Here is a 15,053-nt window from a genome sequence, read left to right as displayed (position 1 = left end):
AGCTTTGTTTTTTCACAAAGAAAAGTTTTTAATGATTTATTTGTAATATGGAGCAAAGAAACCAGAACATATTCACATTTAAGAAGCTGAAACAATGGGAAATCTTGTTTTAATCATGAAAAAAGCTTCAAACCGATTATGGAAATAGTTGACCTTTAATTTAGTAATCGATTTATACTCGAGTTATTGTTTCAGCTCTAATTTACTCTGTACATCATATGCCCATGTTGTATACATTCTAATTACACACTGTTCTATTATTATTATATTTTGCTAGCATTAAATGTTTCCAAAAATTAAATGTTTCATTCTATATTGTTTTATCATTCCTGTTACGATAAAATGCATGCTTACCTATTTATTATCAATAGATTATATATATATATATATATATGTGTGTGTGTGTGTATGTATATATATATTTATATATGTATGTATATATACATATATACATATATACCATTCGTAAATATAATTAATAAATACATATGTGAAAGTTTAAAAGAGTTAAAAGAGAGGAGCATTTCATAAAGAAAATATGTCCAGTAGGTGGCGGTAAAACGTATTGCCAAAACGCTACAATGGAAACCCCGAAGAAGAGTAAAGATCTGAAGGCGCGCGTGATCACAAGTGTTTGCTTCCTTTAGGTCACGTGAGAACACATCGAGGAGGAGGAGGAGGAGGGAGGGGGACAAACATGGCCGACGGGGCAGAGGAAGTAAACACAGCTGGTGAGAATATCGACACAAAACCACAGTTAGATGAGACTCAAGTTTTCACAGCGGAGCCCAACGGCGCGTCCGGCGACGGCGACAGCGACGGCCACAGCGACGGGCCGGACCACACAGAGAGTCCGGCTCCGACCGTGGCAGAGAGTATCTGGTCGGCTCCCATCCTGTCTCTGGCTCGGAAGGCCACGGAGACGATTGGCAGCGGGATTAACTACACTGCTGCCCCGAGGAAACTCTCACAGGGATTCGCTGCGAGCTCGCCGACGGACAAGGAGCCCGAGAATGGCGTCAGCGGCACCTCCAAAAGACTGCCGGGTAAGCTGTGACTAACACTGACCACTGACACTCCACAGAAAACACTTGAGTCCATTTCTGTTACTTCCCCGTCACTGTCAGCTGTCATTACATGTGACTTCACCAGCTAAATTCAGATTTCATGGGTAAATGTTTGTGACCATAGCCCAGAGGTGTGTGTTTACTGCCACATTCAGTGTGTTTTCAGAAGCTTTCATGTCTACTTCAAACCTGCATCAGTTTCACTGTGTTTATTTTTACTGTGTGTTGTACAGTGTTGCCCCCTAAAGACCCCATGGCAATAGAAAGAGCCAACCTCCTCAGCATGATGAAACTGAGCATCAAAGTACTAATCCAGTCCTCCCTAAGTCTGGGCAGGACGCTGGACTCGGATTATCCTCCTCTTCAGCAGTTTTTTGTTGTACTGGAGCACTGCCTGAAACACGGCCTGAAAGGTGAGACCATCCATAATGCTGAACTTATTTATTAAATAAATGTTTATGTAATCTAATGTCTCAATGAGAGCGTGGAAATGAACTGTACACATTTCCTCCTCAGCCAAGAAAACTTTCATTGGTCAGAACAAGTCCATATGGGGGCCCCTGGAACTGGTTGAGAAGTTGTGTCCAGAGTCTATTAACATCGCCACAAGTGCTAGAGACCTGCCCGGCATTAAGTATGCCACTGCAGGTTTCCCTCTCATTAAAGCTACAAAGCAAATGCACAATTTAACACCTTTTTCTGCTCTGTCAGGACCGGTTTGGGTAGAGCAAGGGCTTGGCTGCATCTGGCGCTGATGCAGAAGACAGTAGCTGACTATATAAAACTTTTGCTGGACCGCAAGGACCTCCTGAGGTTTGTTGGCCTGAGCAGTTGTATTTGTGCCACTGGCATTTTATATTTTTCTGTTTGTTTTCTTCACTTTATAATTCTTTCTCCTTCTAAACCTCTGTTTCGATCCTCTAGTGAGTTTTATGACTCTGGAGCATTGATGATGGAGGAGGAGGGGGCAGTGATGGGAGGTCTGTTGGTGGGCCTCAACGTAATTGATGCAAACCTCTGCATCAAAGGGGAGGATCTTGATTCTCAGGTGAGTGAGCGTTTATAAGTCTTGATGGTGCATTCCAGTTGTAGTCAGAAGTCAGAATTTCTAATATCCAACTCAGAAAGTTGGAGCAACCTCACAAACCCCAACATTGATCCATCCAAGATGGCTGTCAGTCATGTCCGTAGTAAAAACACTCTACTACATTTGCTGTTAATTGTTTGTGACTTATTTGTTTCACATTAAGTCAACCATACACATATTTTTATTGAATAGGTATCTATGGACATGTTGCTATGTTGATTATGTGTGCAAAATAAGGCTGAAATATCCATCCATCCATTATCTACCGCTTTATCCTCCACCAGAGGGTCGCGGGGGGTGCTGTGCCCATCTCAGCAGACATTGGGCGATAGGCGGGGTACACCCTGGACAGTTCGCCAGTCCATCACAGGGCCACATAGAGACAAACAACCATTCACTCACACTCTCACACCTATGGTCAATTTAGAGTGACCAATTCACCTAATCCCCATATCGCATGTTTTTGGACTGTGGGAGGAAGCCGGAGAACCCGGAGAAAACCCACGCACACACGGGGAGAACATGCAAACTCCTTGCAGAAAGGCCCTTGTCCCGAAGTTGTCCCAAACGGGCCTTGCTGCAAAGGCAAGAGTGCTAACCACTACACCAACCGTGGGCCCAGGCTGAAATATTTATTCTATAAATGGATTATTAACTGATTAATTGGTTTGAGTGTTTTTTTTAGAGAATTAAAACAGTTCTCTGAAAAGTTTACAGCTTATAAATGTAAATATGTTCTGATTTCTTTGCTTCTTATAACAAAGAAATTGTTAACACCTGATTCATTTTGGTTTTTGGACAAAACCAGACATTTGGGAACATCATCATCACTGTTTTAACATTTTCTGACTTTTTATGGACCAAACGATTACTCGGTTAATCAAGAAAACAATCCACAGATTCACTGATTATGTAAATAATAGAAATTAATAATAATTAGTTGCGTCCCTAGTGCTAAATACCAATGTCGGGCATCATTATCGACTAGTATTGGTAACAATGGCTAGCCTGAGATATCCTTTACGTCCATGTTTTATTCTGACTTCTCATCTGGAATGGAATCAACTCGGAGGTGATGTCACTCCCAGTTCTGACGTCCAATATAAAGCACCATTAATTCAGGGGCTGCATCCTTGTTAGGAAGCTTGTCTACATGGCTAATGAAGGCATCTGTCTGACCTGTCTGTGGTGGCTGGACTGAAATGAGATGGTCTGGTCTGGGGGAAATTTCCTTATTGCATTATAGCTGTTGCTTAGCAGCAGGATTCAGGCACACATCACTAATGGTACTGTTGTTTATTCAGCTAAGTTAAAGCCGTATTTATATTTAAAATGTTTTTACAGTGTTAAGTCTCTGTTCTCTTTGTCGGTATCTCCTTCCAAAACATCAGTCTTTGGCAAGCAATTAATCCTGGGATAGGCCGCGCGGATCCTTCATTGCTCAGGTGCAGAAAGACATATTTATTTGCTGGTTTTAAAGGAGCTTCTGGAGTGGTACAGTTGAGTCATAGCACTGTGATGCATTCAGCCTTCAAATGCACTCTATGAAGGTGGCAGCCCCTGAAATGAGACGCAGGTCTCATCTTCTCCTTGTGAACAAAGTTAATGGAGATCAACAGTGATCACTTTCTCTTGTCCATTTAGGTCGGAGTCATCGACTTCTCCCTTTACCTGAAAGATCCAGTCAAGAGTGAGACTCAAAAAGAGTGAGTGACTACTTTCAGGTGGACTGATCAGCTTCATGTTTTGTTACAGCCCCTTGCTTGATAATCCTTTGATTTCATACAAGCCTCATGCACACTCAACCCTTCCACTCTTTACATTCTTTTTATTTTAGTGATACAAAGATGACAGCCATATTGGATCAGAAGCACTACATCGAGGAGTTGAACCGTAACCTAAGCGGCACTGTGACTGACCTTCAGGCTAAGATGGACTCTCTAGAAAAGACCAACAACAAACTTGTAGAAGAGGTCAGAAGAAGTGTGTGCCCTCAGTTGTGTGTTTGTTGTAAATACAGCAACTGTATGCGCACGAGTGACCTCTGCGTGTGTGTGTTTTTCTTTTCCTCAGTTGACGGCAGCAACGGACAGAATCAATTCTCTGAGGGGAGAACAGGAACAACTGAGAAACCAGAATGAGACGATCCTGCAGTCCAGCCAGAAGAAGGAGGAAGTCTGTAAAGTGAACAAACTACAAATCTGCGACTGAGTGATACAAAATGTTAATGTATTGTTTTCTTTTGTTTGTTTGTTTTTTTCAGGCAGCTCTTCAGGACAGCCAGGTGGAGCTGGAGACCTACAAACAGACTCGACAAGGTCTGGACGAGATGTACAATGTGGTGTGGAAGCAGTACAAGGAGGAAAAACGCATTCGTCAGGTCAGCGATCAACAACTTAAAATGTAGATTATAACGTACATGTCGTACTATCGATTATTTTCGTAATCGATTAATCTGTCGATTATATTCTTGATTAATCGTTTGGTCCAGAAAATTTTAAAAAACGTTGATCAGTGTTTGTCAAACCTGGAAATGACGATGTTCTCAAATGTCTGATGAAGTGATTCAGTTTTAATGATTTCTTTGTTATATGGAGCAAAGAAACCAGAACATTTTCACATTTTAGAAGCATAAACAATCAGAAATCTTGTTTAAATAATGATAAATTCTTCAAATTAGTCGTACTAACGGGTGACTCTTCCTGGGATTTGTTGGTAGAGGCAGAGGATCTTTGTTGGGGGTGTGTGTGTGTGTGTGTGTTTTTTATAAGGCTCTTGTCACTTTGTGATGTCAGGAGCTGGAGCGTGAGTTGAAGCTGCAGGTGGGGCTAAAGCAGGAGATGGAGGTGGCCATGAAGTTGCTGGAGAAGGACACGCACGAGAAACAGGACACGCTGGTTGCCCTGCGTCTCCAGCTCGACCAAGTCAAGACGCTCAACCTGCAAATGTTCCACAAAGCTCAGGTAGACAAACACTCCCACACGCATACACCTCGTCTCTTGCACGTCCCCTCCCAGGCGGACACATATTGACACAGCTCATGTGACCTCGAAAGGACTCGCAACATGAAGCGGAGAAAAAGCAGGCGGAGGCTGTTCAGCTTGAGCAGAAGATGAATGAAATGGAGAAAACCATGATGGAGTTAGAGCAGAGGTTTGTGCTGTACACGTACATGTAATCGCTTGCTTTTTTAAAAAACTTTTTTTTAACTAATACTCTGCTTTTTGGTGTCACAGACTACAAAACTCTGAACAGGCACGCAAACAGAGCGACCAGTCAGACAAAGACATGCGTGTAGAGCTGGAAGGAAAAGTGGATGCTTTACAGGGACAACTGACTGAACTGGACACATTAAGGTTAAAAAGCACACCATGGGGGGGGGGGGTATTAAATGATTGCAATCTACAAAACAGAAAACAAGTATACTGTAGTATCTGTAGTAGTAAAGCTACTGCACAGATCAAATTGCATACAGAAAAGCAAGTACATGAAAGTCATGAGATTTCATGTTTTGGCTGGAATGACATGAGGTGAATTGAGCATCATTTATGTCAACATTCTTTGATCGTGTGAGCTCAAACATAAAACATAAAATTGCAAGCCTCAAATAGTAACATGTAACTGTTAACCTATTAACCTATTAAAATAGTCGACTGAGAATGAGTTTCTCCTGTGTCACAGACCAGCAGGCACCACTGAACGACAGCACTGTGTAGTTAACAGTTTAAAGTAACTTTTAACTGTTTAAAGTGACTGTATCGGACTGATGTCGGTATCAGATACTTTAATTTGTGATATTGGTGTTAGTATCAGACACAAAAGTGATATTGTGACTAGAGCTGCAACTAACGGATATTTTCGTAATCGATTAATATGTGGATTATTTTCTTGATTAATTGTTTAGTCCAGAAAATGTTAAAAAACATTGATCAGTGTTTGTCAAACCTGGAAATGGCGATGTTCTCGAATGTCTTGTTTTGTCCACAAACCAAAATGATTCAGTTTTAATGATTTCTTTGTCATGTGGAGCCAAGAAACGAAGAAAATATTAACAATTAAGAATCTAAAACAATAAGAAATGAATCATGAAAAAGCTTCCAACCGATTGATTATAATAGTTGACGATTCATTTAGTAATCGATTAATAATCAATTAATTAATTGTTTCAGCTCTAATTGTAACATCCCTGTTTATCTTAAATAGTATGTATACACAGTCCGAATTCGCAAAAGACAAGTTCTGTTTCACTGCTCATTGCATTGCAATTGTTGTAAGAATTCTCAACAAATATCAAATCTTTACTCCCAAAATATGGATGTTTGATATGTATTTCCACAAGTTAACTGTATGTTGGACTCACCATGTACTGTTGTGTGCACAGACTGGGTTTGGAAAAGGAGCTGCGCAATGAGAGGGAGCAGAGACAAAGTCTGCAAAAATCTCTGCAGAGGGAACAGGACAACAGCATGGAGCTCCGCACACAGCTGCAACAACTGCAGGGCCTGCACACGGTCAGTGTCTCACACATGTCCAAGAAATCCTAAGTTGTCTTTGCAGTAGGCTTAATTCATTTAATTTAAGTGATTGTTTTCAGAGCTGAGGTCATCAAATACTGCTGTTCAAGATAACCACTTCCTGATTGTAAATGCACATACTGCATGTTTCATACATGATTGTCCTGTAACTGCCGCAACAGCCAGAGCATAGTTCATCTGATTTCCATTGTTCTAAGATGGAGTAACAAACAAACCTATGAACTATTGTGATATAGAGTGTGTATAGTGCTGGCAAGTCCAAAGTCTGGCCCATGGGCCAATCACGGCCCTCGGTTAGATTTTGTACGGCCCACAGCTTTGGTTTTATAATGTATTATTCATGGTCAGAGAGGGACTTGGTCACGTCACCCCCCATCAGCTCAGCTAGTAAGGAGTTGTGCTTTGAAACCAGAATCCCGGGTTGGAAATCCACCTGTGACAGACAGCTATATGTATTTGACTCCAGACTCCTTTTTCACTCCTGCATGGCTTTAATTTGGTTCCATTTCCATTTAAATTGACGATTGTGACAGCGATTATAAAACAGTGTGTTTGTTTCTGAAGGTCTGAAGTGACCATTTTCCCCTGGAAATCTTCACATTATCAAATCTGGCCCTAAAAATAAGTCTGGACCCTGGTATAGTGCTTTTTCTTTTCTTTTGAATTCATAATGCAGGAACTGCAGGATTTGAAGCAGGAGAAGCAGCAGCTGCAGCAGAGGTGTGAGCAACAGGAACAGGCTTTACAGGAGATGGGACTTCATCTCAGCCAGTCAGTGACTTTTGATCATCTTACTTTTTATTTGTTATTATCGTGTCTTTTTTTTTTTGTAATACTGGATTCATTTGTGTCCAAGGTCGAAACTCAAGATGGAGGACTTCAGGGAGGTCAACAAAGCCTTGAAGGTAAAACTGTGAACAAGTTGTACATGATGTTCTTCATTGTGGATGCTGCAAAAACAGCGTGTCATGAGAAATCTTATCTCTTTCAGGGCCACACGTGGCTGAAAGATGATGAAGCCACTCAATGCAAACAATGCCAGAAAGAGTTCTCCATCGCACGCAGAAAGGTAGGTACATTTTTCGCATTGCGGCTACTTAATCCTTTCCCTGTAACGTGGCATTTTAAATAAGCGGTTTGTGTTTGTAGCATCATTGCAGAAACTGTGGGGATATCTACTGCAACAGCTGCTCCGGCAACGAGCTGGCGCTACCTTCATACCCTCGTCCCGTGCGGGTGTGCGACGTGTGCCACTCCCTCCTGCTACAGAGAAGCTCGTCCACAGGTTCATGACAGAACACCGACAAGCTGAAATGTTACTAAACACACTGCACGTGCTCACCCACTTTTTTTTAAAAAAAAAGGATGTTTGAAAAATCAAATCTTAGGGGAAGTGTGATTCCGTTTCTACTTACCTGAAATTCAGGAACATTAATATGGGGCCGTGATTAACACGGTACAAGCTCACATCATTTATGCAGACTTTACTTTGCTCATATGCAGTTTTTTTTTTTTTCGGGCTAGAATAAGTTTGATCATTTGGAACTCGCCCCATAATCTGACATTTTTAATGTTTTTCAGAGTGGATGTAGTTTTCAGTTGCTGATTTGTTTTGATTTTGCATCTCTTAACTTTTTCAGTAATAGTGCCACTGCCAGATACATGCAAACATTATGTAAACCGTAGAATGTTAACACATTTGAATTATTTCAGAATGTATCAGAGTTTTTATGGATCGACTGCTACAAAGCCATTTTCTTAATTTGGGAATCATGACCAAATTTTTTTTAACGTATTTGATAAAAACAAATAAAAACCCTCCTTTGCAATGCTTGTTTTCAATTAGATATTCCAGACTAGTTTATTCACTTTGTGCACATGAAATACAAATAACATTTGAAGCAGTAGAAACCTTCAATGTTGTCAGATCTTAAATTCACTTGCTGTTGATAAAGCCCAAATCCAGAAAAAAAAGCTCCATCAACAGTCACACCTTAAGAAAACAAATCATGCTCCGACCATGTGAAGTCACAAAATCAGATTTAACAGGAAACAAAAAGCTTAACACTAGGTAGAAGATGAAACAAGGTCAAAATATTAGAAAACAGAAACATTCTGATTTTTGTTCATGCACTCAAGACATTGAAAATGATGTTACAGCCAACAAAAAATGACAAATTAACCTTGAGGAGCAGCCAGATGTTTGAATAACACAAATGACAAACTTCATTATATCAAAAGAGTAAAGCATGTTTTCTGTGACGTGTGAAAACAGGAATGGGGAAGACGAACAGCACTGTTGTGACACCAGATGATTTACATCTTTCTGAAGATCATCTGCTAAAAAAAACAAAAAACCCTAACAATCAGTATTTTTGAAAACCTCCTCGCTTGACCCTTCCCTGCCTTTCATAGGTGAGACTAACATTTCCAGTCCTTGCAGCAAAATGCCAAGTTTAAAAAAAACATCAATTTAAGGGAAAAAAAGAAAATCTACATCCCCCATCCCCCGCTCAGTCCATTCATAGAGCCTCTGCTTCCTCCTCCTCCTCCTCCACCGCCGCCGCCGTAGTAACTGCTTCCCATTCCGCCCTGGTTACCTAACAAGAGAAAGAATACACACTATAGGACCAAGGAGTTCAAGGAGTCATACACAAGCTGCATTTCTGCTCATGCTAAAAACCTGCTCAAGTTTTGTTGAAAAGGCCCAAGCTCGCCTTGTACGGTGCTCTGCTGTCGCACCCTGGTACCAATGGTGCATCACTCAAAGGCCTTGAGAGCAGGAAATGCTATAGTTAAACCTATTGTTACAGACATGACACTCACTATAGTCATTGTAGCCACCCATGTTTCCTTGGCTGCTGTATCCACCAGAATACCCTGAGCTCAGCTGGCCACCGCTGTAAGACGACTGGTTCCCTGAGGAGAAAAGTCACATCCAGCGAAAAGGTTACGTCAAGTCAGTATAAAATGTATTGGTGTTTTTACTCTGCTGCATGGTGCTAATTTAAAGCCTTTGCTCATCTGAGAAAATGGCTATTTTTATTTCAGACTTTTACATCCAAACAGCAGAGCCTCCATGACCAATACTTACCCATTCCACCCATCATCTGGCTGCCATATGCTCCATTACTGCCACCTGCCGTTGAGTTCAGAAATAGCTCCACGTAGCGGTGCTCTGAAGGGCATAGAGACGACATAACCCTTGAAACATTATAATTTAAGCAGAATTGAAGTGGTAAAGTAATAGAACTTTTTTTTATAACTCACGCATATTTGCTTTGTCTTTGGACATGGCTGCGACAGCATCTTCATGTGTCGCAAACTCTACATCTGCTTCTCCAGTTACCCTGCCGTCTGGACCGATCTCAATGTGGACCCGCACAGGATTCAGTGGTGAGAAGAACTAAGAAATAACAACACAAGACAGATTAACTTTTGCAAAATTGTACAACTGCTGCGGGCACAGAGCAGACTATTCAGCAGACCAGATGGTGCGGCTTACATTGTAGATGTCTGTCTCTGAGGCTCTGTATGGCAGGCCTCTCATGTGAACACAGTGGCCTGTTGTGCTCTGGAAGGAAGAGCCGCCATCACCATACCTTCCATCTGATACGCCTAAATATACAGAGAATGCAGATTAGCACAACGTCTTATGGGGCATTACCATCCTAATCTTGTTGCTACTATGCAGTGTTCGCATGGATGGACAAAGGAGTTAAACAACCGCACAGGTGAGCATAACCAAATCAGATTTATTTTTCTTAATACTTGCCTCCACCGTAACCTCCGCGACGCATTCGGTCATAAGATCCCCCCCGACCCATCATGTTGTATCCACGACCACCAGAGGGCCGGTCATAGGGGCCAGGTCTCTGCATGCCCATGGGCTTTCGCTGGGGTTCGTAATGGGTCCGCACCTCAGCGCGGCTACTCTTGAAGATCTCAATGTACCTAAAAGCATAGAGATACCAGAGTGAGGGCATAGGGAAAGGACCAGGACTACATTTGCTCAATACTGATGACACTGGCCTATGTAGATGCTGTCATGGTGTAGTCCTTAGGTAGTAACAGCTTGAGTACTTAATGGTAGTCGTTAATGACACAGATACAAAGAATCAACGAATTAAGTTGAGTGGAAAACAAATCTGTTCAAATTCATGAGGGCCTTAATAACTTTACACTTTTCTTATGGTTACCTGAAATGATTTCTAGATCTGATTTAGTGTAGTGTAATAAAGCTTCCTGTGTCCCTGCCATGACAGCCATTGTCTTGATGTTAGAGGGATGAGAGGGCTCCAGCCCTTCTGCAACCCACTCTAGGCATTACCTGCAACATGGACTCCAGATCCTTGTGTACTGTAGCCCTCTGATTTTACCACCAGGGAGACTCCTTACCATTTATCAGACTGGACTCATGTGTGGAGACACCATTGCTCTTAAACATATACTCCAATTGCGTATGCGTCTATTGTTTATAGAGTGGTGCCCAAGCACGCTAATCTTCCCACGTAACAGTGTGGATGAATGTGTTGCGCTGTTAGATCAAACATAGCAATAAGTGAATGCATTTGTGAATAGGTTAGGATTAATGTAGTGTCAGATTTGTACTTGGTTCAGATGTTGAAGGTGCACACCATAAGAAAAGCAACTTATCCAGCCAACCAACCAACCATCCCCACCTGTGCCCTATTCTTTCCTTGTGTTTCTTTAGAGCCTTTTCAGCTATATCCTGTGAAGCAAACTGCACGAAGGCCTCCCCCGTACTCCTCCCCTGGATGTCCACCGGCAATGTTATCCCATTTGGCACGATTTCCAACCCTTCAACCCAAGGACAGATAACCCCAGCAGGGGACATATTAAATCACATTCCCAATCACAGAGAGAATTTTCTCTAAAAAGAGAGAGATAAAACTTATGGAAAACTCTACACATCATCACACATACCAGTTCATTATTAATGAGTGACTGGCCATTTCAATAACTTACAGTTATTTTATTTGGGGGTAATGTAGAAATGAGAGGACAGAGGAAGAAAATGGAAAAGGGCATTGTGTGGAACATCAGGCTAGTATCGGTTTGTCGATGAAGAGGGAACAAGTTCCTGGTGGGTGACATGAGTTAAATTACTGTAACCCTACTTTGGTACATTTAGCATGGTCTCTATATCTATATATCTATATCTATATATATATATATATACACACACACGTTAAAAAAAAGTGCAAGGGAATGGGTAAAAAACAATGGTACTAAAGTAAGACACGTTCATGAATGGGACCCACTCATTTATTAGTCAACTACCACTAGGTATATACACACACACACACACAACAGATAACTGTGAGCAAGCTGTTTTACATTAAGGAAAAAAGGTGATGAAAGAGAGCTCAAGATGGTTATGAAAGGCAAAGATAGGAAAAGGGTGTTTGCAGAACAGAATCCTCCCCATGAACAGATATTTAGTATTCAAATAATTCCTCCATTTCAATTTTGCTTCCTTTTCTGGTATCATTTTCTCATTGATCACCAATCAAATACCATAAATTAGTTTTCATTACGCTAGTATGTGCAATATACAGTAGGCAATGACCACTTTCAAATGGCACATTAGATGCTCTGAAAATCAGATGCAAAAATCAGTGTTCAAAAGAGAATGGGAACAAGAAAAGGAAGATGGAATCCACAACTTTAAATTGCTTACTTTACTTAAAGGAAGTTCACAGTTAACCACTGAATGAGATTTAGCATACCTGAGAAAAACTGTACAATCTCCTCTTTGCTGCAACCAAAGGGAAGACCCCGGAGTCGGACGAGCCCATCTCCTGCCGTTTCTGGACAGTTTGGTCCAGTGTGCTTCATGACCCAGTCCATTTCCACATTGTTGGATTTAAAAACTTTACCACAGGACACAAAGCAGTCAGTTATCACAGATTTTAGCAAAGGCAATTACCGTGCTCATCTTAAAGTAGCTCTCAAAATGCAATTGTACACACCCTCCACATATCGGTGACCCATAGTTTCTCTGTCTTTCTTCACTGCAATCTTCAGGTCGTCTTCTGCCTCCAACTCCACAAAAGCCTCTCCGCTGGGACGCCCTTCCCTTGTGTAGGTGAAGTGGATGCCGCCTCCATTGTTAAGGATTTTGCAATCTGCATTTAAAATGTGGCATCAGACCAATCTGCTTGCTTCAGTTGCTCATGTGTTCTCTTAAAATGTGTGCGCGTACTCACCCGAAAAAAACCTCTGTACTTCGTCCACTGAGCAGGACCATGGGAGACCCCTGATGCGTACTACGTATCCCTCGTCAGCCATGATTGATTACAATCCCTGGAGAAAAAAAAAACATGATTATATATGACAAATATTTTGTAGACGAGACCTCCAAACAGTGGAGTGTAATGTTTTAGTAATTAAAGTCAACTTTAGAGCATATAGTATGGACCATTTCGTTAAGTTAGTGTGAATTACATGGCAGCGCCATCTTGAGGTCGTTTCATAGGACCAGTCGTAAAAGGTAACCAAATCAAAAAATCTCGGTTCTGGTAATTGCCCCAGTAATAGTTTATATCGCTTATAAAGACAAATCGCAAACAAACAGCCTTAACCGCTCTTCTTAGAAAAAGGGAACAAAGAGCGCGAACAACCAGGAGAGCGGCTCCAAGCTAGCGGTACAACAATGTGATGTTAACGTTAACTACATTCAATCAACACTTCTGGTATATAGGCGTTCCGATAATATCCAAACGTTCATAGAAGAAAGTATGGATTAGTAGTGAGCTCACTCATTCATTTTAGACATGCTGCGCGGCCTTCTGCGCGCTCACCACCGCACCCTCACACAAGAACAAAAGCGGCCCTCTTAGCCTGCGCCATGTTATTAGCTATTAGCCGTTAGCTATTCAGCCAGCATTCCCGAACCAGCGATATCGTCATAATGATAGAAGTTAGCATGTGACGGTACCTGCACAGTGATGTTAATCTGAAAAATAATTATGCACTGCCCAAACCCTCAAGATTTTAAAACTACACATGCAAAAAAAAATCAATTTACCTTATACAACCGTAGACAGAACACGCCGGAGCGTAAGGGACCACCAGAAATGACTGATGCAGTTCAAGCCTACGCCGGGTTGCCAGATGTCACTAACCCTCCCCCTTTCAAGAAGTACAAAACGACGCGCTTAATTATGTCGTCATAAATTGTAACGCAATCACATTATTTGAATGCAATTCAGTTAACTGTAAAATACTCGTCACGCGTTGTGTTTTATTGTATCAAAACATCTGCTTCATAAACATGTTGTAATATTTTACGGTTCACGTAAGCGTGGCTTTGTGCACATATCTGGCAATCTCGGCTGAATATCCGAGCGCCCTCCGGCCAGTCTACGTCCACGCCCAAAAACGATGACGTTGCTGCCCGAGGCCCTGGGCGGCCCCGTGGCATCTAATGGCCTACAATCCAAAGTAGTGTTGACAATTTCTTGGTGAGTACCTTAAAATGTTCTTCAGCGTCTTCTCCTTCTAGTAATAATTTCCGAGGTAGGCTGTAAACTGAGGTGGGCAATATTTATCCTTTTCGTGAGGCACAAGATCAAAACGATGTTCGTGCTTATCAAAGCAAACTCACATCACGACACATAATATTTGACATCAAAGTCAATTAGTATCATCAATCCAAATGTTGAGCAGGATACGTGAATAGCCTTTGTAACACAAGGCTGCGCTGGAGGCCCAAACATGATAAAAGGTCACTTGGTGAAATCAATGAATTCTCTGCATGGTATTTGCACAAGAGAAGCTATAAATAATAACTAATGCTAAGATACAGATAACTCAAATAATTTGGTGCATAATTTTGAAGTGCTGATACCCCCCCCCCCACTTATTCTGAATATCCATTATGTTTAAGGGGACTGTTATACTTTTTTCTAAATGTATTTGAATTCGGCTTCTCCCTTCAAAGGTGGCCACAGTGGCCCATTTGTCTCCTATCTCTTGTGTCCTCTTCTTGACTTGATGCATGATGCATTACTGCACAATAAACTTAACAGTGAATAGTCTGACATGAGGTCCTAAGAAATGCTTAATTACTATTAATGGTCAATAATTCCATATTCTAAAACAAACACAAGGTCATGGATGTGTACTTTTACTTAAGATTACTCTTAAGTGCAGAAACTGCAGTATTATTGCTTATTAAGGGCACAGTTAATTTCCTGATTAGATTCCATATACATACACATGCATGAATGTGAATCATAAAAGGACAAAAAGAAAAGAATTGAACACACCCATTAAGACAGCTAAACTTAGCACCAGTCTGAACTCTGTTTACTATAAGAAAAAGAAAACAAAATA

At 41.3% G+C, this 15,053-nt stretch overlaps 2 protein-coding genes across 3 annotated transcripts; one reads left to right on the top strand and one right to left on the bottom strand.

Annotated features, from left to right (window-relative positions):
* The first annotated feature begins 679 nt into the window (after positions 1-679).
* rufy1 (RUN and FYVE domain containing 1) lies at positions 680-8,500 on the top strand. Its single transcript, XM_083891070.1, has 17 exons — positions 680-1,046; positions 1,301-1,480; positions 1,584-1,701; positions 1,779-1,880; positions 1,992-2,115; positions 3,799-3,860; positions 3,992-4,127; positions 4,228-4,329; positions 4,418-4,534; positions 4,950-5,117; positions 5,210-5,307; positions 5,391-5,510; positions 6,536-6,665; positions 7,366-7,460; positions 7,546-7,594; positions 7,681-7,758; positions 7,839-8,500. Exons 1-17 carry the CDS (start codon positions 698-700, stop codon positions 7,980-7,982), a joined length of 2,172 nt encoding a protein of 723 aa, XP_083747196.1. The 5' UTR covers positions 680-697; the 3' UTR covers positions 7,983-8,500.
* A 117-nt stretch (positions 8,501-8,617) lies between these two features.
* On the bottom strand, positions 8,618-13,819 carry LOC310928195 (heterogeneous nuclear ribonucleoprotein H-like). 2 transcript variants are annotated; one of them, XM_083890691.1, is made up of 11 exons: positions 13,744-13,819; positions 12,923-13,019; positions 12,686-12,841; positions 12,443-12,586; positions 11,372-11,510; positions 10,465-10,643; positions 10,195-10,307; positions 9,960-10,095; positions 9,784-9,867; positions 9,516-9,608; positions 8,618-9,289 (listed from the first exon to the last, which is right to left on the bottom strand). In XM_083890691.1, the coding sequence occupies exons 2-11, from the start codon at positions 13,002-13,004 to the stop codon at positions 9,183-9,185; spliced, it is 1,233 nt and encodes a 410-aa protein (XP_083746817.1). In that variant the 5' UTR covers positions 13,005-13,019; positions 13,744-13,819; the 3' UTR covers positions 8,618-9,182. The 2 variants fall into 2 exon arrangements, with proteins under 2 accessions (XP_083746817.1, XP_083746818.1); XM_083890692.1 differs by having other exon boundaries at positions 9,229-9,289; positions 9,512-9,608.
* Positions 13,820-15,053: the final 1,234 nt, after the last annotated feature.

Source organism: Microchirus variegatus, assembly GCF_963457635.1.
Source record: "Microchirus variegatus genome assembly, chromosome: 6".
Taxonomy (NCBI): Eukaryota; Metazoa; Chordata; class Actinopteri; order Pleuronectiformes; family Soleidae; genus Microchirus; species Microchirus variegatus.
The sequence above is the reverse complement of the archived record's forward strand: the minus strand, read 5'-3'. Positions and strand labels throughout refer to the sequence as shown.